General features: G+C 29.2%; 1 protein-coding gene across 1 annotated transcript; it reads right to left on the bottom strand.

The window, feature by feature from the left end:
- Positions 1-2,326: 2,326 nt before the first annotated feature.
- MED4 (mediator complex subunit 4) lies at positions 2,327-19,340 on the bottom strand. Its single transcript, XM_016074937.4, has 6 exons — positions 19,075-19,340; positions 18,882-19,000; positions 16,778-16,893; positions 14,695-14,839; positions 12,004-12,144; positions 2,327-2,620 (listed from the first exon to the last, which is right to left on the bottom strand). Exons 1-6 carry the CDS (start codon positions 19,137-19,139, stop codon positions 2,436-2,438), a joined length of 771 nt encoding a protein of 256 aa, XP_015930423.1. The 5' UTR covers positions 19,140-19,340; the 3' UTR covers positions 2,327-2,435.
- Positions 19,341-26,533: the final 7,193 nt, after the last annotated feature.

Here is a 26,533-nt window from a genome sequence, read left to right as displayed (position 1 = left end):
CTTGCAGTTCAGATAGTTCACATATTATTTTTTGGTAGAAGCATTTTGTTTAAAACTTGTTCCAATTTATTCATCATCACTTGAGTATAGTGAAACTTTTTTATAATTAAGATTAAAACTTAGCGTTTATCTCCAGAGATAAAGTTCTTTGTGTGTGTTTGTTTTTTGTTGTTTATTTTTTTCTAAATCAAAAATATGTCTAAAAACAATGCATTTTGTTTTTAAGCTTCCTTTATTTATGAGTATATTTATTTGACAAGAATCTTCATAAAATATTATTGGCTTTTTATATATTTATGTTGATGACTTATTTGCAATATAAGATTATTATATATTCTTTTAGAGATTTTAAAATAACCCTCGAGGTTTTTTTATGTAAATTTTATTTATAAAAATGTTTATATAATATTTGTTGATCAGAAATTTCTTTTTTTTATATTCTTTCTCTAAAAATATATTTAGTTACCAATTATGATTTATACTTTTATCTTACTATTATTACTTTCTAAGCTGCTTGCTTTATTTTAATTGTTGTAATATATTATTCCTATTCCTTAACTGTCGAATAATTGTGTTATGTGTGGACATTTTTCACATTGAACTATTTGTATAATCAAAAACTTTTTTTAATGATTTGCCAGTATGTTGGTTTATGAAATATGTATTTTTACTTGTAGGCTGGGGCAAACTGAATTGCTTAACATAATTTGCCTGGTAGTAGAGAAAGAATCTTTGTAATAAACAAATCTATTGCATTTGTTATATAGCACAGATAAATTATTGGGCATTGTTAAAATGTGTGACTGCTTTGTGTTTTGAACTTCAAGTCATTGTAAATCAAGGGTAATATTATATAGAAATTTATGAAAGACATCGTGTCTATTGAAAGTAATATATATGTGTGACGCTCTTAAATTTCTATTTTGCTATGTGTATGTTGTAAGTATAATAATATATGAATATTCTTTATATCTGTGCAATTGTTATGCTTTTGAATTTTTGATGGAAAAAGGATATTATAATGTGTTGTTTTTTGCACTTTTTAACATTTATATAATGATTTTTGCTATGATTTCCAATGTTATGCTTGACGATAACTTCAATCGAAAGAAACAATCACGTATATTAGAATTTATTAACAAAATTATACAATCAATGTTTAATGAGATTTTTATTTTTTAAAAAAAAGTCATTTTCTTCAAATATTTTTACAATTATGTATTATGGTTATCTTTAAAGATATCGATCAAATTATCAGTAGTGAAAAAAATAAAAGCTTTTTAAAATTTGTTTCAGTTTCTTTGTGTGTATCATTTTGATTTAATTTTTCCCATTAAAACAGAATTAGCAAAAGGCCTCTGCCTTTATCATATTGTATTTTGGATTTTCTTAATGCCTATTTGTTCTTTACAATGATTTAAGGATAGAATCAATCGATTGCACAATACCTTAAGAAAAGATAGAAAATACATATTATTAAGGAAATACCAGTCAAGCCATGCACATTGATTACTATTACAGAATTGAAATTAATAAAAATTTGATTTGTGATAAATAAAATTTAATAAATTTTCAGTAATTACTTAAAACAGTTTAAATTTTTTAGTTTTATATCATATTTTAAATCACCAATGATAGATGCTGTCTAAAAAGAAGATTCAATGTCAGTCACCGATGACTGATACAATTCTCAACTTCTTAAATTAAAAATGCTTGGTAACTTATAAAATTTTTTTTTAATATTCATACACGTAAAGCAATGAAATTACTTGGATTGTCAATTAAAATCGGTAATTTGATACTACGCATTTGTTGGTTTTCATATTTTTTAAAACTTATGGTTTTGAATATTGTTCAAATAGATAAAACAGATTTGGGTGCAGTTGAATACTCTCAAGCGTAATTACACAAAAATGAAGATATTTATCTAAAATAAATAAATGTATGAGGTTTAGAAAAGCAAAGCAATGATAAAAATCGTCAAAAACCAGTTTGTTCAACAAGAACAATCATAACCAGTTTTTAAGTCCAGTTGTCATATGAGAATAGAAGGTTATGCTTACTTCTGCTTGGAACCTCTTTAAAGTTTCCTCATGAAATGAGTTAGTTTTTCATACCTTTTCTAATTTATTTGTCAAAATTAGGTAATATTTTGCTATTTTTCATAAATTGATGGTCCCTGCATTGTTATTTTTACATAACTTTTTACAAGGATAATAATAAAAAGTTGAATGACAAGTAGAATGAGTTAAGGTGTATTACAGCACTAAAATGTAGACAAATTATACTATAGGGAGATTTTCTTAATTTAAAGAAATCATACAAATTTTTATTACCCAAAGAGTTTATTTTAAAAGAAAAATATACATATATACAGATGAAAGTGAAGTCAGTAGCTACTGACTGTCACTAAATGAACGCGAATCTGTAGACAGCTACTGACTGTCACTAGATGAGCTACTTGAAGAGTCTGTAGACATCACTTCGACGTCTTCATTCTCTTTGTTATGAGATTTAGTGTCCATGCTGACTCCATGAGCGCTGGAGGAGCTCATGGAATTTTTTAGATCTGTGCTGGCAGACCATGTGAATGTTCCAGCTTGAGATCCTGGATTTTGCTCTGCAATGATACAACTCATATAAATTTTTTAGCCAATCTCAATATTCAAATATAAGTTACACAATGGTCATGTGGTAAGTTAAGCAGGGTGCGTAGCGTTTTTTAAAAGTGCTTATTTTCGATTTTCGTTTTTTAAAAGCCCTTAAAGGTGCTTCTTTTATCAGGTGCTTTTAAAAAGTGCTTAATTTTCATTTTTTCAAAATGAGATTTTTCCTTTACCATGTTGATTTTCGCTACGAATTATGCAAAAAGACACAGTTCACATTGTTTTATTCAACGTTTTCACAATTAATTCAAACCCAATCAATCTACTTTGGCAAATTGTCAGTTCGTAGCGTATGAAAACGTGATTCATTTTACGTGATTCAAAATTTCATGATTTTTGACAATTGTCAAAAACAATGCCAAAAGTTTTTTCTTTTTCGACATGAAGGTTAAAACAAGATAAAACCGTCAATTGTAAAAAAATTTCTAACCTTGCCTAATTATGATATTTTTTTAAAGTACTTAAAAATATTTTTTGAGTGCTTGAAAAGTGCTTATTTTTTGTTGAATAATTTGGCTACGCACCCTGTTAAGGACAAAACTATTTTAATACTTAAGAATTCTAATGTTTTATTTTTCAACTCTTGCCAAATTAGTGATTACCAGATGCACTGCAACCATAGAAAATTTTTTTTATATAGTGTAAGTTAAATGTAGTTCCAAATTATTTAAATATTTAAAAAAAATTTCAAAACATAAAATTATTCTATTATTTCACATAAGTAATATGTTAATACATTATGAAATAGTTATTTGATAAAGTCAGTATTAAAAATTATTATAATAATTAAAACTATTCAAGAGAACATGGGTACGTTTTCAAATGTTTAAAAAACACTAGAATAATTTTATTTAATCTATCTCATTGTTAATTGGATTTATGAACAGCATTTTCAAAATGCCACTCTATCTTTAATTTTGATAATTGTTAGGTAAAACTTTCAGTAAGTGTCTACAATAGCTTAAGTATTAATAAAGGAAAAAAATAATTAAATTTAAATTAATATTTTTTTTTAAGCCAGAGTGGGAAAAAAATCTAAATAGTATTCATATTCCAAGTCTGTGTAATGAAATTAAGAATCGACATCAGGCTTACTTATTCAAGCTGAAAACATATCAAATGGAAATTTTAAAGACATAAAAATTTATCTGACAACTAAAACAATCCATATTAAAATTAACTTTGATAACAGAGAATAATTTACAGTAGTTTTGTGTAAAAAACAATGACTCTAGTTTAAAGTTGATGTTTGGCCGATAGCTTGCGGGTGTATATAAAATCAAACGTGGACTGTAAACTATTTATTTTGCGGGTGCGCTGGTAGCGCTGCGGAGCGTGTATGCTCTTTTGTTGTTTCACATCAACTGGCTCTTGGCTGATAACAATGACGCCAAGAAGCCAACGGGCGTAGCAACATACCGGGCCACCTTGAAACATAGTTTCAAAATTTGCACATAAATTGACAAAAAACAGAATTAAACTATACATCTAATAAAAAGATAATTATAAAAACTAATGCAACATACATAAAATTTAAATATATAATTATAAACAGATGTATAGATTCCTTGGTATAAACCGGATAACTAACACAAAACAAAAGAAAAGTCTAAAATAAAATAAAGAAAGTTAATCAGTCAATAGGTAAAACTGACAGTTTGTGAATGGGTCTTTTATAAGTTCCAGTCTCAGTTTTGACACTGACCACTCTTACCTTAGCATCAGCACTAGGAAAAACTTCTTGTATACGCCCTAATTTCCACTTCAAAGGTGGAATATTGTCCTCTTTAATGAGAACTAAATCGTTAATTTTCAAATTAGGCTGTTCTCGCAACCATTTGGGGCGCTGCTGTAAGCTGGAAATATACTCGTTAACCCATCTTTTCCAAAAATTCTGGAAAAGTTTTTGAGTCAACTGCCAACGTTTTAATGGGGATATGTTTTCGCTTAGAAGGTTCTCTTCTGGTATAGAGGAAAGAGCGGTTCCCACAAGGAAATGTCCTGGGGTAAGTGCTGAAAGCTCAGCGGGATCGTCCGATACTGGACACAAAGGACGAGAGTTCAAGCAGGATTCAATTTGTGCAGTAAGAGTTAAAAACTCTTCAAGGGTCAATTTATGATCACCTATTGTTCTTTTCAAATGCGATTTTGCGGATTTCACAGCAGCTTCCCAAATTCCTCCAAAGTGAGGTGCTGAAGGTGGGTTAAAGTGCCATTTAATTTGCTCATCGGCAAAATACTGATGGATGGATTCTTCTTTTTGAAGAGATTTAACTACTCGATTAATTTCCTTATTTGCAGCAACAAAATTTGAACCACAGTCTGAAAATAATTCATTTGGTTTTCCTCTTCGCGCAACAAATCTTTTTAGAGCTGCAATAAATGATTCAGCGGTTAAATTTCCAACAACTTCGATGTGCACCGCCTTTGTCGCGAAACACACAAATATACAAATGTATATTTTAACTGATCTAACTCCACGTCCAGATCGCGGTTTCACAAAAAATGGACCTGCATAATCCAGACCAGTCTTGGAAAATACTCTAGAAGGCGTTACTCTTGAAGGTGGTAATTGAGCCATTATCTGTGTCGCGGTTTTTTCTTTTAATCGAAAGCATTTTATGCATTTCCAGATTTGCTTTTTTATAACTGATCTAGCATTTACTATCCAAAATTCTTTGCGAATAACTGATAATAGTAAAAGTGCTCCAGCATGCAAGAAGGATTCATGATAATGAATTATAATTAGATTAGTTAAGTGATGTTTTTTCGGTAGGAGAATAGGATGTTTTCTTTCATTCGATAATTGTGTATTTTCTAACCTACCGCCAACACGGATAAGGCCCTCTTCATCCAAAAACGGATTCAAGGAGAGGATCTTACTACTCGAAGAAATTGGTTTGCTATTTTTTAGCTGGTGATATTCGTTTGGAAATTCTTGTTTTTGTACTATTTTGACCAAAACGTTTCTAGCTAGTTTTATCTCATTACTAGTCAAATAACCATTTATGCGATTGTTCGGAGATTTACAGTTCATTATGAAGCGGAGACACCAAGCTATAATTCTTTTTAACTTAACGTATGCTGAAACATTGTAAATGATCGGAAAGTCAATAGGAGTTGTTTCAATCAAGCACGATGTCTTTTTGCGTTCTTCTTTGAGAGCGTCTGTTGAGAGAGGGATTTCCTCCAAATGCGATATTTCACCACTTTTCATCCAAGACGGACCCGACCACCACAAGTCTGATGAGGAAAGTTCTTGAGGATCCAAGCCACGGGAAATGAGATCTGCGGGATTGTTATGAGTGGAAATATGTCTCCACTGGTAGTTCTCAGTCAAGGTTTGGATCTTGGAGACTCGGTTTCCAACAAAGGTTTTAAGTTGGTGGGCTGGCGTTTTAATCCATGCAAGTGCGATGGTTGAGTCTGTATGCAAAATGACTTCGTCAATGTCCATTTTAAGAGAATTATAAACCTTTCTTACAAGTTGAGAAAGAAGTAAGCAAGCTGATAGTTCTAAACGTGGTATAGAAATTACTTTAATGGGTGCAACACGAGATTTGCTTGCAATAATATGGCAAGTGCTAGATTCAGCTAGGCCTGGGCAGTACATGTAAACCACAGCTCCATACGCTAATTCCGAGGCATCAGCGTAACCCATTAAAACAGTTTTTGTAAAAAAGTCAGTTAAAATGTATCTATTAATGCGAATAGTTTCTATATGTTGCATAGATGATGCAAAATTAAGCCACTGACCTGCGATTTGTGGTGGAAGGGGATCGTCCCACGACAGTTTATGTACCCACAATTTTTGGAGAAATATCTTTGCTTTCGTGATGACAGGTTGCAAAAGGCCTAATGGGTCATACAGTCTTGCTATAAAACTCAGTACTTCACGCTTAGTGAATTTGGTGGTCATTTCTGGGATGGATACTTTAAACGTAAATTGATCTTCAATTGAATTCCACCTTACACCCAAAGTTTTGACACTCGCATCAACTTCTGATGCAAAATCATGCTCTGCTGGGTCACCTAATGGTAAACTGTTCCTTAACTCCCTTGAATTAGAGTTCCACTTATGAAGAGACATTCCACAAGTTGCTAGAATATCGTTCAGCTGTTGTTGCACTTTCTGAGCACCTTCTAAACTTTGAGCACCTGAAACGATATCGTCCATATAAATATCTTCCAAAAGAACTAATGATGCCAGTGGAAATCGTAATTCATCTTTAGCCAACTGCTTGAGAGTTCTGATTGCGAGAAATGGAGCGCAAGCAGTTCCGTAAGTGACTGTCTTGAGTCTGAATGTTACCGGTTTTGCGTACTCTGAATCTTTCCACACAATTCTTAGAAGATCAAGCTGCGATGGATCTATTTTGATTTGTCGAAACATCTTTTGGATGTCTGCCGTGAAAGCATATTTATGTTTACGAAATCGAGTCATGATTTCGAAAATGTCCTCGACCACGTCCCCCTTCAGAATGACATCATTCAAGCTCACACCTGTTGTGGTACTTGATGAAGCGTTGAACACAACACGTAACTTAGTAGTTGTCTTATCTGGACGATAAACACCGTGATGTGGGAGGTAATAGGTAATTTGACTACCGGAATTGCTTTCATTATCATCATATTTTTCCATATGATTCATGTCTAAGTACTCCTGCATAAATGATTTGTATAAATCTTGCATTTCTTGATTTCTGGATAATCTTTTCCATAGTTGATTCAGACGTCGCACAGCTAAGTCCTTGGACTCTCCTAAACGCTCAACGTCCTTAACTGGCATCTCTACGATGAATCGTCCATGCTCATCTCTGCGATAAGTATTCTGAAAATGTGATTCACAATACTTTTCTTCTTCACTCTGAATTTTTATTTTATAGTCTATATCCTCTATTTTCCAGAATTTTTCTAAGCAGTCTTCGACTTCTGTTTGAGTGGTTATGAAACCGCAGTGAATTTCTGGAGTGCGGGTATTTATTGCTCCAGTTGCAATGTATCCAAAAACAGTATTGCGAAACACCAAATCACTGTTTGCAACGCGGATATCTCCAGCCTTGATAATTTCGAAAAATACCTCCGCGCCTAAAAGCATATCTATTCTTCCAGTTACCGCGAAATTAGGATCTGCTAATTGTTGCGGAATTTCTAACTTATCTACTTTGAAGGATGTAACAGGAAGAAAATCGGTAATTTTGGATACCACTAAAAAATCAAGAGTTTTCAAAAAAGAACTATTACCATTACAAATTGTAGCTTGTATTTTTGATCTTATTGTAGTTTCGTTTCCGCCCAAACTCGAAACCCGATAATTTATTTTTTCTTGAGGTACATCTAATTTATTAGCGAAATTAGCTGTACAAATATTCGACATGCTGCCTGAATCTAATATCGCCCTACATTGAATATAAGATCCATTTAAAGGATTTAAAACCCAAATTAAAACAGTCGGAAGAAGCCCTGTTTTATTTTTCGAATTAATGCAAGATAAAGAAGCAGAAACAATTTCATTATTTTGTTGATGAATATTAAATACCGCTGCTTCGGGATTGAGGTCATGACCGTGAGAAGAAGAAGCCAAAACCGCAGAGTTGTTTATAGTTTCGCGTTCTTTATGGAGTAGTGTATTATGCTTTGAGTGGCATATGTAGCATAAATGTTTCGATTTGCAATTCAATAACTTGTGTTGACTGCTTAGACAATTTAAACACAATTTATGTTTTGATACCAGCTCACTTCTCTGATGACTATTCAATTTCAAAAAAGAATCGCACTTAAAGATAGGATGATTCATTTTACACAAAATGCATGATTGAGTTACACTTTTATTAATTAGAAATGTTTTCGTTTTTGGATTTCTCTCTTGACTTAACTTAAATCTTAAAGGAGTGGTTTTGCTAACATTTTCTAATATTTGAGCTCGTTTTTCCAAAAATGAAAATAAATCATCTAATTTAGGAACATCGTTTGAGCTAATATTTAATTCATACTGCCTTCGAGTTTCCCTATCCAATTTTTGAAGTACTATATTTAAAACAAAAATATCAGAAAGATCATTGCGATTATACTCCAAAATTTTTAATGCTCTTATATTTTTCTTTACACAATCAATTAAATTACGTAAGTCTTTAGCCGACTCATGCGTTAATTTTTCAATATCTAATATTGATTTAACGTGAGATTCTACTATTAACCTTTTGTTTTCGTATCTTTCTTCTAAAGCTGTATATAATGAAGTGAATGTATCATCTAATGTAATAAGATTTTTAGCTTCTCCGATTAAAGCTGAATTTAAATAGTGTAGTTTTTGTGCATTGGTCAACTGATTATTGGATGTAATAACATTATTGAATTGCAATTTGAAAGTACTCCATTCTTCACATTTACCCGAAAATTTCGGTAGCGGAATTTCTGGTAATTTTATGCTAACACTATTGTTTACAAAGCTTGAGGCCGTTAATTTCACTTGATTAACTGATTCTAAATAGGTTAAGCAATTTTTAATTTTGCACTTAGCACTAATGATTTTTTCGTTGTATTCTTCGCTAGTGCTAATTTCAGTTTCGAATTCTGCTGGAACCGAAATTAAATTTTCAATTTCAGAATTTAATGACGTCAAAATACTCTCCTTTTGACTTAATTGCTCAAATATTTCATTTAGTTCTGTTATTTCTTTAGTGTCACTTTGTATTATAGTATCTGCTTTTGTTATTAGTTTTGTAGCGCTAGTTCTGATTGTAGCGCGTTTCTTTCTACATTTCTCGATGTTATCCATTATTTATTAAATGAAATTATGCGGTAAATAAATGATGAAAATTTGCCTACCTTTCACTAATTCTATGGCTGGAGATATGCTGCGTTATTTCTGATGCGATGCGTGGTCAGTCCAATAATGAATGCGGGTTTTTTATTGTAAATTTGCGATATACTGGATCTTTATCCTCCTGATCGTTCGGACCAGTGTTTGGCCGATAGCTTGCGGGTGTATATAAAATCAAACGTGGACTGTAAACTATTTATTTTGCGGGTGCGCTGGTAGCGCTGCGGAGCGTGTATGCTCTTTTGTTGTTTCACATCAACTGGCTCTTGGCTGATAACAATGACGCCAAGAAGCCAACGGGCGTAGCAACAGTTGATAAGCATGATGATCTTATAGTTCATTCATATTTAAATTTATGCTATTTGTTTGATTCGTTTTAATTTTTTTCCTCCGTAATTTATAGGATAACTTTTGAAACTCTTTAATAAATAAAATTATTTTAAAAGATTCTTAAAAAATCTCATCCCAATATGAGGCTATTTTGGAACCTATGATTTGAGGCAAGTAAACAATGTCAAAATTTCTTGAAAACATTTTTCAATATCTACTTGTGTAAATGTGACATTGTTTTAATAAAAAGATTTTCAGACCATTACTTTAAATTTTGATCTTGTTGATAAAGGAAAATTAATTTTTAGCTAATTCATATCAGATGTTGTTACATTAAATCCTATGACATTTTGTTAATAGCTTTCTGGGAAGCAATATAAATTTTTTTTTTATTCAACAGCAATTAGTTCAATGCTAAAACATAATTTGATCATAAAAAATTTCATAAAGTAAAATAAATTTGTTTAAACACAAAACATAATTGAAAGTGATTAAAACAGCATTAACTAACACAATAATTCTATGAAAAAAAAATGAATTAAACAATGTCAAACGAAATTAAACAGTTGCCGCCTGAATACAAGTGTCAAAAATTAATTCAATCTGTTTGTTCTTGCTGAAGAAAACACAGAGTTTAATTTTCTTATTGCTAAATTTCTGGTTTAGAATGAACTGGAAACTGCTGAATTAGCTTAAGAAATGCTTTTTTTCCGTGTGCTGTTACATAGCTCAGACTTAATTATTTGCATTTTTTGTTAATATGTTGTTTGAAATGTGGAGTTACAAAAAGCAAAGAAATTTTTTAGACTTCATTTTGAAATAAGTGGTATGAAAAAATATTTAATAATCAATAAACTTCTAATGAAAAATAATACAAAACTGTTAAAAAATGTAAATCTGGCAGTAACAACTCTCAAATTAATTACTTTCAATCTAAACACAGACAAAATAATGTTAATACCGGCCCGGCACAACAATTAAAGTAATAAAAATTCTCAGCTTTAACAACTTTCATAAATTCTTTTTTGTTAATTCTTAAATTTTTTTTGAAAAATCTTATTTATAATTTTTGCTTACTATATTGTTTATGAAGAAGTAAAATTTTAAATTTAAAGAGCCTCAACAATTACCATTTTTTTTTCTGATGGAGATGATGTGGATCTAGATTCTGTTAACTTTTATTGAAAATAATATAACATCATAGAAAACCGCAACTCTGGCAAACAACTCTAAAATTCAGAACTTTAAATGAAAGTTGAGATAACACTTGGCCCAAGAACGAATAAAAATAGTCTGCCTGCACAATATGCCAACAGAAACACAAGTTAATATGAAAATTACTTTTTTCAGTTCATATATTAAAACTCTTGAAAATTACTATTATAATTTTTTTTCCTTATTATATTGTTTACTATGAACGATTAATCACAATATTTAACGATCCTTGATAATTTGCATTTTTTTGATGAAGATGATGTCGATCTCTATGATACAGATCCATCCTCTTTGCAATCATTGCGACTCATCAAATACTTCTTAGTTGTCTAACTACTAAGAGGAATTATGTCAATAGATTTGACGAATTTCCTTCCAACACATATTCTCCCTAGATAGTACTAACATTCGGAATATGTTTTGGCACAGATGGCACTTACTACAGTATTCTGTTTAGTACTTCTATTAGTACACTGTTAACTACATAATTTGTGCTTTTATATGCTTATTCTTAATTTAGTTTTATATCTGCAAGCTATCAACCAACTTAGTCCTTGTTTTTTCTACAAATTTCATAATTGGTGACATATTATAACCATCATTGAATAGCCGACCCTATTTTTTGGGTATATGACAACTTATGTTCAACTCCGTAGCCTTGTAATTTTGAACCCAATCCAGCAGACAATAGAACTCCTTGGGGGCAAATTTGCCTTCGTGGAGGAATTTTTTATGGAACTTTTACACGGAGAGGAAAACCTCCCATGATTAGCCTGGTGGCAAAGGGACCCAAACCCACGAATTGATAACATAGTACATTGTCTAGCTTTTATTACAGAGCCATGTTAACATAATTTTTATTTATTTTATTTTTTTTCGCCTTAGAATGCTAAAGAATTTGATTTAATTTAAATAATAATTATTCTACTACTATGTAAAGAAATTTAACGAATAATGGAGAATTCTTACCTCCATGGGGTCCTCTCACTCCCATATCCAGACCACCTTGTTGTTGCTGTAGCATACTCCCACTGATGGGCAAGTCACTGAGTCGTCCAAGAAAACCAAGGCGCATTTCAATGTCAGTAGGATAAGGGCGTCTGGGGTCACCTTCAAATAGATTAAGATATTCAATTTGATGTTTTTCGTGCAAATTACTGTAAATATATAAATAATAATAGCACTAATCCTAAAACAAAGTAATTAATTTCAAATACAGTTCTTGCCTTTTTAGTATACATACTTTGACTATGCCCTTTTTAAAAATATTTTTTTAAGAAAAGTATTCCTTTAGAACATAATTTTTTTATTCTAGTCAAGGACAAATGAAAATACATAAATATGTGCTATTAAGAACTTTTAGAAGTATTTTTCTGATTAAAAGAAATAAGAACAACAGTTGGTCATCTGCCAAGATGAGGTCTAATAGCTTAGACTCAGCGTATAAAATACAATCAATTTATAGCAGTTAACACAAATATTTATATTTAATGTATGCAACAAGAAACTGGCTAACTCTATAATGGTTTCAAATATTAATTATAACTGTAATATATTAACTTCATCATCATCATCAGTAGTGCGACAGTCCTGGGTGGACCCTGGCTTTCTCAAGAAGACTGCACCAGTCCTTTCTTCTGTGTGCCATGGCTTTCCAGTCTCTGACCTTGATTGTGGTTAAGTCCCTTTGGAGGCAATCTACCCATCTCATTCGGGGTCTGCCTCTTTTTCTGACTCCAGTTGGCCTTGCCAAAAAGATTCTTTTAGTTGTTCTGTCATCGTTCATTCTTACAATGTGTCCGGCCCATTCCATGCGCTGGATCTTATGGTAATTCAGAATGTCCGGTTCTCTGAATATCCTGTCAAGTTCAGAGTTAGTTCTCCTTCTCCACACTCCCTTGTCACACACACCACCAAAAATGGATCGGAGTATCTTCCTCTCGAAAGCAGCGATGGTCCTCTCATCAGCTTGGGACAAGGTCCAGGTTTCAGATGCTTAAGTGAGAACTGATCTTATTAGGCTTTTATATATTAGCAACTTGGTAATAAATTAACTTATAACTGCAAATAAAAAGCTGTACTATATTAACGTGTACAATTTTGTGAAACTTTGTTTCCTAGATTGTTCTAACGAAGCATTTTCAGTTTTTTCCCTATCATATAATAACTTTATTAGCATTTTGCAATAGATATATACCCATACCCTATAAATAAATGCTCATTTGGTAAGCTAAATTTTCTTAATTATCAAAACCAAGCATTTAAAGTTGCAAGTATAAACTATAAAAATTTTAATAATCAAAACATAACAGAGCCATAAAAATGCATTATTGCTAGTTACATGAAAAATAATATCTATAATCAACAGTTATTATTGTTACAGTTGCCATATTTACACACTTATCATGTCTGGAACAGTGTTGGCAAGTATTTTGCTATCAGTGAAAAAAAAATTGGATAAAACCGTGGTTTTTTCCACCAGGTAAAAATAGGTTTTTACCAAACTAGCAAAAATAGAATTTAAACAAACAATTTACTAGTACAAATTTTTCCTTGTCAAGTTAATAAAAAAATAAAAAATGCTTTGATTAAAAAATTTTAATTTAGGTTTCCTCTGTCTCCATTTCAAAATAAATGCAATATTTTATTTATTTTAGAAATTATATATTTCAACATTCCTATTTAGTTTTTTTTTCACTTAAAAACAAATTTTACAATATGTGTACCAGTTAAATTAATGCTAAACTATGAAATAAAAGAAATTGAGATTATGTGAAAAAATTATCTAAATAACTTCACAATTTTTAATAAATTAACCAATCACAAAGATATAAATATTTAAATATTTTTAAATATTAAAAGAATTTGATATGCATAATTTTTCATGCATATAATAAAATAAATATTAATTATATTAATTTATAAATTAAAATAAATGCATATTTATTCAATTTATAAATTAATAAAACTAAGAATAAAATACATAACTAAAACATTTATTTAAACTTAAAATTTATATCAGAGCTGTCATTCTTTAATTCCCAGAATTTAATGCAACCCTATTCGCTATAAGGAATTCGCCAGAACTTTCATTTTGCCTTTGTTTTTTTTACACTGTCCCTGAAAATTTTTAAATCCTGATCTGCAATATATTAGATTCTCACTACAATTTCAATTTTCTTTTCCATGATTAACATAGGTTTAAAAACATAAAAGAAATTTAATAAATTATTTTCTTTCCAAATGTTTAATTTCTATTTTATAACCACCGTTGAACAGCCGATCAATTTTATGGGTTTACAACTACTAATGTTTAACTCCTTAGCCTTGTAATTTTGAACCCAATCCAGAAGACAAGGGAACTCCTGGATTGAGAATTGGGAGAAATTTGCCTTCCCAGCTAACCCTGCATTCGCGATACATGGAGAGGAAGACCACGATAACCTCCCACGGTTAGCCTGACAGCAAGAGGACTCTAACCCATGATCACTGAGGATATTTCATGTCAGCACTGTGGTCGGAGCAAGCCAGATGCGGAACTTGGATTAACTAGGATTCGAATGCGCTTCGCAGCACTGGATGGCGAACCCTCTATTTCCATAGCCATCGTGGCTCAATTTTTAATTTTAAAGAAATCATGAAAATTATCAATTTATTTACCAGGTTGCCAATTATGGGGTGCAGCAACAGCGTAAGAGCAACTTATTTTGTGAGCATATTTGATGAGTTCCTCCAAAGATACACTTTTTTCACTGCTCTTAGCATGACACTGGAGTTTTTGTTTAGCTTGATATACTGCTGTAGCCTGAAAAATTTGAGCAACATATGTTTAGCATTTAAGCAAATTCAGAAAGAACCATAAAAAAAAAACATTCTTAGTATATATTTTTAGAATCTTCGGGGAAAAAGTATACACATAAAGGGGTCAAAAACAAATATTTAAGCAAGGGGAAAAATACAAAAATGTAATATAAATCTAAAGAATCACTGTTAAAGAAGGCAGAGCAAATAACATAAAACTGTACACGAATTATACTTAATTTCATTTCGCTGTAATTTTATTTCAGTAATAAAAATTTAAAAATTTTTGTTAAACATGTAAATAAACCAACAGAGAGTAATTTTGTGATCTTTTGTGAATATCTATTTATTTAAAAATTTTTTAGCACATATATTTTTAACAACTTGTAAAATAAGGCAAAAAAATAATTATTAAGACAAAATATTCAGCGATAAAGGTGGGGGAAAAAAAGGAACAAACAAACAAATCTTTTGGAGACCCATTGTCCAATATATTGGGCATCATTCAATATCATTTAAGAAATAATATTGCAAAGATTTTGTTTTTCAGTTTATATATGGAGTAAAGCGATTGTCTGTGCAAAAATGTAATTGGTTGTAATCTCGTTAGCCAGAATTTTTAATCACAACAATAAATAAAAAGAAAGATAAGACATTTGATTCAAATAACATTTCAAACAGTTTAAAAGCACATAAATATCTTATAATTTTAGTCTCATGGTTTTTATGTAAAGACCAAAATATGAAGACACTATAAAAACATCCAATAATATATAAATGTGCAAAAAACTAAAATTTATTCCTTTTATGCAATAATTAAAAATAACTAAAGCACTTGAATAAAATTTTATTCATAAATTTTTAAAGCCTATTTTTTATAATATCTATGATAAAAAATAGGCTTTAAAAACTTAAAAATACATATATACTTAAATAATATGCCAGGTTGTGGGCCCCTTAACTTGTTTATAATAATTTCCTTTTGGTATGGTACTATAGTACTTTATTTAAGTTTTATATTTATGACTAAAAATTGCATTTTCTACCATTTGTTAAAGCATAGGTCTCAAGATCACGCAGATAATTACTCTTGACACATATAACTTTATTTTAAAAAGAAAACAGGCAGAAGTGTTAAATTTTATCTAAATTCTTTCAATTGAATAAAATGGAAACATATAATATTTTAAGTCCTATACAAACATTATTTACTTTAATTGCAACATAACAATTAATCTATAGTATGCACTATTATACATATATTTATAGACATATAAACTTATTAGAATTAATGTAAAAAAATACATTATTGAAATAATTGATGAAAAGATGTTTCAGTAGCACTTTTTGCATTAAACAAATATTCTTTAATCAGAAAATCTTACCTATGCATAAAAAAAGCAGAAAAATAGCTAAAATAAGCAAAAATGCAAAAGATTTGGCAACTATGTAATACCGTTTTTTCAGGATGGCTAAACAGTTCTAGTGAGATTTGGTGGTAGTTAGTGGGCCTCAAAGTTTTATTTCATATAATTAGTGGTCTGACAGCTAAGAAGGTTGGGAATTACTGGCCTAACTTAGAATTTTAAAAGTTCTTATGACTATCTAGAAGTCAATACTAAAAGCAAGCCAGGTGTTACATTAGGCAAAGCATTCTAAACATCTGTTGTTAAGCTGTTTTGATAATGAATTATAAACATTATTACAAATAATCATGATTTACCAATTCAAGTAATCAGGATCATAAGTAATCTTTGTTCATAATGTAATTATACATTTTAAACACTTGTCATCACAATTACAATGTAATTGTAAATTGTGATTGTGTATAATCTTGATTAGAATAATCATGCTGTAAATGTTATAACTATCTGTAATAGATTCGAATACTTTAATAAAAAATTGCAACATAGCATAATGTAATGCGGAAAAAGTAACAAACCAAAAGATGCTCAGCTTCTTTGAGATACTTCTGTAAATGCTGGATGTCATTATCTTGTTTTTCTACTTCGACTTGAAGGGCATCAATTTTCTTTTGAATTTCAGACTGTTCAGCAGCTGAAGAAAATTCAATATATAAAATTTAAAAAAAAAAAAACACAATTCATTATCAGATTTATAAGGAATGTTTTTACTCGAGTACATATCAGAGAGTAAACAGAATAAGAATAAATAACAAAAGGAAACTGAATTTTACATCCATAATAGCACAATTTTAAACTTTATGGAAAAAAAAAAATTAAAAGGTCTTAAATGAAAAAGAAATTTCTCAAACACTTGTAGTTGTATGGAAAACAAATTCAATATCGAGGCTTTTAATTGACAAATGCAATTTGATTTTTTACAGCAGAAAACTGTAATTTGCTTTGTAGGAGTTCAAAATATAATAATTTGCCCTTTTTAGGGAAAATAAGATTATCTTCTTATTTTATTTGTAATTATAAATAGAAAAAAAAAAGCTCTGCTTATGCAGAACAGAAAATCTTCTATTAATAAGCATTTAACAAAAATTACCTACCTTGATCTAAAAAAAGGTGAAGATATTTTTTTATTGGTACCTGTGTTCACGATAATTGATATCAAATAAATCGGCCTAGTTCATGCGTTTGGATCAAATTAAAATATAAATGTATGTAAACAGGAGTAGTGATTAGCAAAGTTTAGTCACAGTTAACTAAGAGATATAACTAGTCCATAAAAATTTTCACTAAATCATTCCCCTGCCACAGTTAGATTTAAAAAAAAAAAATAATAATAATAATAATAAAGTGAATTTTAATGAAAAATTACAATAAAAAGAAAATGCTCATGACTAGGGTGAAACATGCTATTCTGTGACAAAAGCATAGAAAAAAGATGAAATTGAAATCAAAAAATCATAACAGCATATTACCACTTAACATCAATTTCTAATCAAGGGGACCACATTCATTTTAAGCCTGTTCTACATATAGTCTATGCTCCTTTGTACCACCCCCAATTAGAGTCACTCTTCCAGTACACTACACGGAGTCTTATTTGCTGTTCCATAGACGCGATGTCATTCCGTGAATTTTTTTTTTTTTTTTTTTTTTTTAGTTTCTTGCAGGCCGCTGCACGGAAGTTGCCAAGACTTGGCGATTATTCGGCCACATTACGATACGGAAATTGCCCCAGCTATTGCTGATAGAATATAAGAATCAGAATCGTAAATCCTGTGAGCTGAAATTTAAAGAAAGTGGATAGAAGAATAGCAACAAAATCACAAATTTCAAAATTATTCAAGATCTTGAAAAGCACTTTGTTTATAATAATTAAAAATCATGATTTCTTTCTAAAGGCAGAACCAAGTGTTCTAATTTCATGATATGGTTCCCGTATAAAGCAAAACTTTTTAATTTAAAATAAACACTGAATAGTTGTCTCAAGTTCATGCACATTATTAAAAGATGAAGCCTGACAATAATTTTGCAGTACCTAAATCACGCTAGGGAAATCTTCCTAAAAACCAAATAAAAATTCCTGAATTTTTGAACCTGAGTCTTGGAGATATAACAATGTAAATCATGAAGACAGTGAATCACTGATAAAATAAAGACACTTCTATTTAGGAAACTTCAGGAGATTAAAACAAAATAAATCTATTTCTAAAGGAATGGGAAATATGTCTAAAGTTTATGCACAATATTAAAAGATGTAACATGACTATAATTTTGGAGTAGATCGCACTATGGAAATTCTCCAAAGGAATCAACCACCAAATAAAAATATTCGAATTCTAATAAGTTTTGGAGATATAACAGCATAAATCATGAAGACAATGAATCAATGATCAAATAAAGACATTCCTATTCAGGAAACTTCAAAGAAAATTAAAATAAAACTAATCTATATTATTAATTCGAACTAAAGGTTAAGAACATGTTTAATGAAGTAATAGTATTATGAAATGATCTAAATAACATGCACATTTATTTACTTTTAAACAGTGTAATGATAAATAGATGTTAGTACTTTAACCAATGAGAGTTTTGTACAGTTTTTAAATAAATATAAAAGTACAATACCAGTTACAAGTGCAGCTTTTAGTTCTTGATCCTTCATAACTAAAAGTTCAGCCAATTGTCCTAACTCTGATGGAGACAATCGTTGCCCTTTTGGAGCTATAAGACTTTCAAATAGCTCTCTGTAAAAGGAATTATATTTAAAAACAAGAGAGGAAGAGAAAGTATAAAACTTTTAAAGAGAAATAAATATTACTTGGCAATTAGCTCTATGTCATCAATAAGACCCAGCAGTATATCTCTAGTGCCAACGGTTGACATTTTGAACAAAGTTGAGACTGAAAGTTATGTATAAATTAATATGTTTTCAAGATTTAGGAATTAGAACTTTAAGATGTTCGATATCGATCGTAATACAAATATAACCATAAACTTTGGAGTTCAAGCAACTTCGGGTGTGATGATGAAAGGACTTCATTTTGAAACATTCTCTTCCGAATGTTGTTAGCTTATAGCTTACAATAAAGTAAGTATAATGAGCAATATGATAAAAAAAAGAAATCAACTTCTACTCAAATCACCATTACTATTAAGATTTTAATAGGCGATCTTACAGTGATCGTCGTGGCTAAAATATTGTCCTTCCTTCAGTAATCAACTTTGTTATGCTTCTCTACGTCTTTATCAAGCTTCTTGAGATAATGTTAATTTTTATTATTTTCCAAATGAAAAGGTGATTTCCTTTAATGGCAGAATGTTAACAAATGAAATTGCCGTTAGATATGCATAATCCACCGCAGGGAAATTTGATTTTAAAAAAATGCAATAAACAAATAAGGAAAATTCAGACAGATACTACGCTTCTAAGCAGGCTAACAAGTACTAGATCAGATTGTGTTACTTCCTTTGGGAGCCATTAGACCAGGGTTTCTTAACCTGTGGTTCATGAACCCCTAAGCGGTCCATGAGTTATATTTTGGGGAAACGCTGACTGCTCCTAATTTTTAAAACGTTTGGAAGCCTACCCATTGCTTGTAAAGCGAGCTATGGCAGCTATAATTCCGTTTGCTACAGTGTATCTTTGCAAAGAGGGATTTTCCACACTTATGGCAATAAAAACATAACATCCAAATCGATTGAATGTTGAACATGATAGGCACGTTGCTTTGTCGAAAACCATTCCCCAATTTAATGTATTAATTAAGGAAAAGCAGCAGCAACCTTCACATTAAAAATTTCAATTTTAAAAATTTTGTATACTATTAAAATAATAAAATTAAATGTTTTCTAATAATTGATGTTTTTTACAGTTATTTTTTTCATAGGGGGGTGGTCCGTGACTTCTTAAAAAATTTTAAGAGGGTTCCATTATATCAAAAAGCTTAAGAAACACAGCATTAGACAGAGATTGTAGCGCCACCTATAGTTAATTTGAACTGCGAATTAGAAAATAAAAAAGAAGAAGAAAACAACCGTTAAGTGAATCAAATTTCATTTTTCTGGGAGAAAAAAAATTCAAACCGAAAATAAAGGAAATAAGGCTTCAGTAACAGCTATCTGGAATCTAGTTGAAAAACAAACCTTGTAGCGTAGGCTCATGCACCAATTTTGTATTTACTCTTTTTGAAAATAGATGAGGGAAAATTAATGTCTAAAGTCTAAACTATTTCAAGGAGAGAATAAAACTCCCAGCGAATTCAGGAATTGAGTGTGAAAGGTAAATTTTCAGTTTTAATTAATTTCTTTTAAAAAAAGTTATTTGAATTTTCATGCATTGAAAATGTATAAACATCGTATTGTCATCGGAAACACATAAATGAAGAAAATTTCAAAGCTTCGAAGATATTGGGAAGTACAGGGGGTGGACAAAATAATCTAAATTTCTCCAGAAATAATAAAAGAATCATTTTATAACTTCAGATCGTGCAATTTCTTATACATATCCATGAAGTTTAAAGCTTTTAGAGGTTAGAGGGACCGACAATAAATTACAAACGGAAAATAGTGTTTTGGAGCACCCTATATCAGAAAATGTAGAAGTACATTTGTAACTAGTGACAGTTATTTTGGTTGTTATATGCAATAATTACGCAAAATGTCGCAAGAATAGCTTACATATTTATGGAAACATGGACATTTTTATAAGAAAAAGCAAATTTTTTGTCAGACGTTTTTTTTTTGCTACAACTTTAAAAACATTCAATAAATGTATACAAAATTTATAGAGCAATTTAAAATTAATTATAAAATTTTTGGTTCAAAATGTGAGAAAAATTCGTTTAAAACTGCTCAAGATATGAGCAATTAAACGGGTTTTTTTATACTGAGCGTGCGAGGTAAAAATTAACTAAATCTTTTTTCTTAATTTTGTAGTGAATCGTATATGGCACCTAATAAAAAGAGTCCGATTTGAATGTCTAAAGAATTTAAAAAGTTTCAGGCAATTTTCTAAGTAGTTTTCTACTTCTTAAAAGAACACAAAATGATAAGGGATTTTCCACATTTGTTTAATTAAACAAGATTTATTAGAAATGACGCCGGCATTGTTGGTGATCATCCTCCATAAAAGTATCCCTTTTTTGTTGCATGTTTTCTTTCCTTATTAAATCACATTTTAATGTATGAAAATTTTTTGTAAGGTATTATCATTTGTTATTAAATCCTGCCTTATGATGTATTATAATATTTATAGAAACCCCTTAATATTTTGAGGTTTCTTTTAAAAAATACGATAACTACTTTGAAAATTGCAAGAAATTTTCTTGAATTTTTAAGATATTCAAATCGGTCTTCAAATATGAAAATAAAGAAATTTTTTTAATAATTTTTCCCGCGTATGCGCTGTGTAAAATAAATAATTCAATTTCTCATATCATGAGCAGTTTTAAGCAAATTTTCTCAAATTTTAAAGCAAAAATATTGTAACATATTTTAAATTGTTCTAAAAATTTTTTTTTGTTAAATATTTTTAAAGTTATATGAAAAAAACTTAAGACAAAACAATTAGTTTTTTATAAAAATAACCATATCTCCATCAATATTTAAACTAGGCTCGCGGCACTTAGTGTAATTATTGCATATAATAACCAAAATAATTGTCACAAGTTACAAATCTGTTATTACATTTGGGCAATGGTGGACTGCGCTCAGCAATTGCCTCAATTATAACCCCCGCCCCTAACAGTATGCTGATTGCGCTGCTAGTTGATAACATTTGTAGGTAGATCTCTCTCCTCATTGATATGTGAGGGGTGCAATTTATAAAAATCAAGCACTAACTTGGCGATAAGCTTCTACTTGGCCAAGAAATATGTCAAAATATATTATGCCAAGTTACTAAATTCGAGCTATTGCAAACAGGTTTAAATTCACAATTAGAATATGATACATTTACTGATAGTATTGCATTTATCATTACAATTTTATTATCCTTATGGGTAAGTGAATTTACAAATGTAATTAAAGAACGGGTAAACTTATGCATTTGAGAACGTTGTGTTATTCTTTTTTCAAGTTTTGATTTACTGTGAATAAAAAATTTGATTAGGACACATTTAAACGCATTATTTTGTTTAAATATAGCACTCAGTGTTTTGTAGTTAAAATTAAGAAACAGTTTCAATCACGAGATAGCTTAAGAGTAAGAATGAAATAATTTTTAAAAATTTTACAAAGCAACTCTTTTACACTTTTATTCGATGAAGTAAAAATTAGAATATTGAGTGTAACTTTCTAATTTTGGGAAAATTGAGTTAATATAGTTTCAGTTAATTTTTCTGATATTATGGCATTTTATTAAATTTTATCTTAAAATTTCTTGCAAGATTCTCTTATTAACTCTAAAAATAAAGATTTCTTTAAAAAATAATTTATAAAAAATTCTTGCAATGCCTTTTATGATGAGAGTTATATTTAAAAAAAACATGTTGATGGAAAATTAAGTGAGACTATGTCGACTCGACTCTCAATAAGTTAAAAAGTTACACTCAATATTTTAAGTTCTGCTTTTCCTAACAAAACTTTAGTAAAGTTGTTGTTTTTTGAAACTATTTTATTTTATAGGACATATTAGGATTTTTATTAAGTGATTAAAGAATCTGCCTTTAAAAAAATTGTTTCCAATATTTTCTTCTTTTTTTAAAATTTGGAATTGATAGCAAAACTCGATATAAGATCATATTTGAATTGCATATAACTATAGAGTAAAGCTTATATAAATCTGCTGATTGACTTAATTATAAACTTAGTAGATGAAACGAATAAAGATAGAGGTTTTTTTAATTAGCATTCAAATTAGTTAAATAGTATTAAGTTATATTACAAAAAAATTATGAAAGATTTCGTAACAATTAATTCTTCCCTTGAATTGAGTGATAATTTTAATTGTATTTATTGATCGGAGTCAAGTTTATGGGAAAATCCGGCATCAAAATTGGTTTCGAATATTTCAACAGACTCCGAAGCTCTAATCAACAGTACAAAATCAAATAAAACTAAAAGACATGTACCAACATTTTTTATTTATTTATAGTCCTCGTCAATGGCTTTTATGTTATTAGATTTGAACCATAGTAGAATAATACCTACTGAAAACGGCATCAATTGACATATACCAATAGAGCTAATTACCAAATTTAATCAAGCATTATAAGTGACAATAATACATAGCTTCTATTAATGAATAAGTATCTTTTTCTATTGATTTTGCGTTATTGAACACATCTTATTTTTATTTCAATTACAGCTGTTGATTTTAAATCATTTAGCTATATGGAAAAGCGTTTTAAAACCATTATTATAAACAAAATAATCCTGTATTAATTAAGCATTAAATAATGTGCAATATAATCTTAAACAGAATCGTCTGCAGTTTAAGTTATAACAATGACTAATCTTAAACTAATGCGAAAAAATAATTTTGCGAATATCTCCCGAACTGAATTTTTAAACGATTTTTAGAATAGGGGGTTAAAATTGTTTTTTGTAGTCGATGTCCAAATTTCAGAACTCCTGCACCAGCAACATAGTGTTCCGTGACAAGGACAGAGAAAAATACTGAGTCTACTCAAATTGAAAGTTGAAAATAAATAATCATTAGTAAAGGAAAATATAAGATCAGTTTTAATTAGGTAAATATTAAAATTTTTTTTTCGTATATAAAACTATGAATATGTAATTTTTTTTTATATTGTATTTATCATACGAAGGGTAAGCTAAATATCTTAAAAATATAAATAGAGTTTTCTAAAAAGCTTTATTATTGTATAACGCGTAAAACAGAATAATATGTCTCGTCTTAATTTGCTTAATTAAGACAAGATAAGGTTATACTATCAAAATTTACTAGAATCCTCATTTTAATTTAAATACTAAGCGGCAACTCACATGTACGCTCTTTAATACGTGTTCCATTACTTACATCCTTCCAGTACAACTATCTATACATGAAGTCCTGCTTGCTATTTTATATACACAATATTGTCTTAACACCCATTCGAACGTCAGAACAGGACTACACATTCCTATATAGCAACTGAAATTTTGTTTCTTCAAGAATATCATTCCAAAAACGGCGTAAAGCAGTTTTGATCTTACTTTCTAAGCAAATATTTTTCCATTGATAATGAAAAGCAAAATTTCCCGGGAAATTATTCATACCATTATTTTTTGTTTCAATGTTACCGCTCAATACAAGTGAAACATTTTGATTTTTCTACGAATGAAAAAACAGTTGACAGGACCTCCAACTCTTATCTTAAGCCACCTGCTCGTATCTATGGACAGAGAGTTAGTAAAATATGGATTATATTCATTATTGATAATCAAAAGTCTATATTGAATACTGGTCAGCTTTTGTATGCTGGCGCAGCCTTTGTTAATATCTTTCCAAAGATTACAATAGATTTATCAATCTTATTTCTCTGGTCTTCACTACTTTTACTCTTATTGTGAAGCATTGTAACAGGCTTAAATATTTTTCTAAATATTATAAATCATATACTTTTATATGTATTACTTTGTTATTTTAAATGTGAAACTTTCACTTAAATAATGATGCTTTTATTGTAAAGAAAACATTAATATAAACTCGAAATATATATATATATATATATATATATATATATATATATATAATATATATATATATATATATATATATATATATATATATATATATATGGGTCATTCTCACGAAAACTGTCATTTTATTTATAATAATTAATAATTAATTAATTTATTAAATAAATAAATTAATTTATTAATTTTTTAATTTATTTTTCAAATTAATTAATAAGTAAATTAATTATTTTCACTATTTAAAAAGTGAGGAAAGGACACTAATAGTGAGGGAATGATATTTTATTTTAATACATGTTTTTATCTAAGTTACATCTACCTAAAGTTTGAAAATGATAATATACTAAGTATATCTAATATTTATTATAATTTGGTCTTATATATTTAATAATTTTTACAGGTTTGGAAAATAAAATTGGCTGGCACGATTGAACAAAAAAAAATTTAATAATATACTCATCTTGAATCATTCCCTCACTTCAGCGTCATTCCCTCACTTTATACACTAGTGAGGGAATGACGAATTCAATAAAATTTAAAAATAACTGTAAGGCCTAATTAATTTTTGAAGTCAATCACATACAATTATATTCATACAAGAAAGCAACATATAATTATCCACTTTCTCGATGAAGTTGTATTTTATTTTACTCTAAAAAATGACATGAGGGAATGACAAATGTAAACAATTTTACCTGGTTTGATTCATTCAAATTTATCCCACAGCAAAGCTTCTTTAAGTTGAAGATGGAAACATACTGCAATTTTGTTCTATGATGCCAGTTGTTAACTTCTAAAGTTTTTATTAAAATATTTTTATTCTAAGAAGATTGCAGATGATAAGAACATTGTTGTGAGGGAATGACGCGAAACACTGGGGACAAAGTTTAAAATAGTGCTGTGTTAATATTTTTATCAGAAATTAAATTTAAAATTGATTTTCTGAATTCTATATTTCAGTATTCTGAAATAAAAAACACGAATTTGTAAAAAGAATAATTTTTATTTCAGAAACAATTTTTTTCTTTTCTTAAATCAGCAGTGGGGACAATTGAGGGAATGACATATTGGTATATTTTAATTACCTAAAATAAATAAAAAATAAAAATTGATAATTTTAATTTTTATTCTTTTGTTAGCTTGCATTCTGAAGGACACTTTCCCTGAATTTTTCTTTTTCGTAAGCTGTAAAACAAACATAAAATATACTGGGGACATGAAAATGACTGTTTTTGCGAGAATGACCCATATATATATATATATATATATATATATATATATATATATATATATATATATATATATATATATATATATATATATATATATATATATATATATATATATATATATATATATATATATATATATATATATATATATATATATATATATATATTTAGAATGAGAAAATTTATATATATATATTCATATATATATATATAAATTTTCTCATTCTAAATTACTTTTTTTAAACTAATTCCCTTTGTTTTGCTTACTGTAATATCGTAGTAAGAATATGATTTTCAATATATATATTGAAAATCAAATTCTTACTGCGAAGTTACTGTAAGCAAAGCAGAAAGAATTTTTTACAAATCATTTCAAATGAGAAAAAATGTACGAAATAATTCAAC

Source organism: Parasteatoda tepidariorum, chromosome 8 (genome assembly GCF_982258835.1).
Source record: "Parasteatoda tepidariorum strain Cologne lab strain chromosome 8, Ptep-v5.0, whole genome shotgun sequence".
NCBI lineage: Eukaryota > Metazoa > Arthropoda > Arachnida > Araneae > Theridiidae > Parasteatoda > Parasteatoda tepidariorum.
The sequence above is the reverse complement of the archived record's forward strand: the minus strand, read 5'-3'. Positions and strand labels throughout refer to the sequence as shown.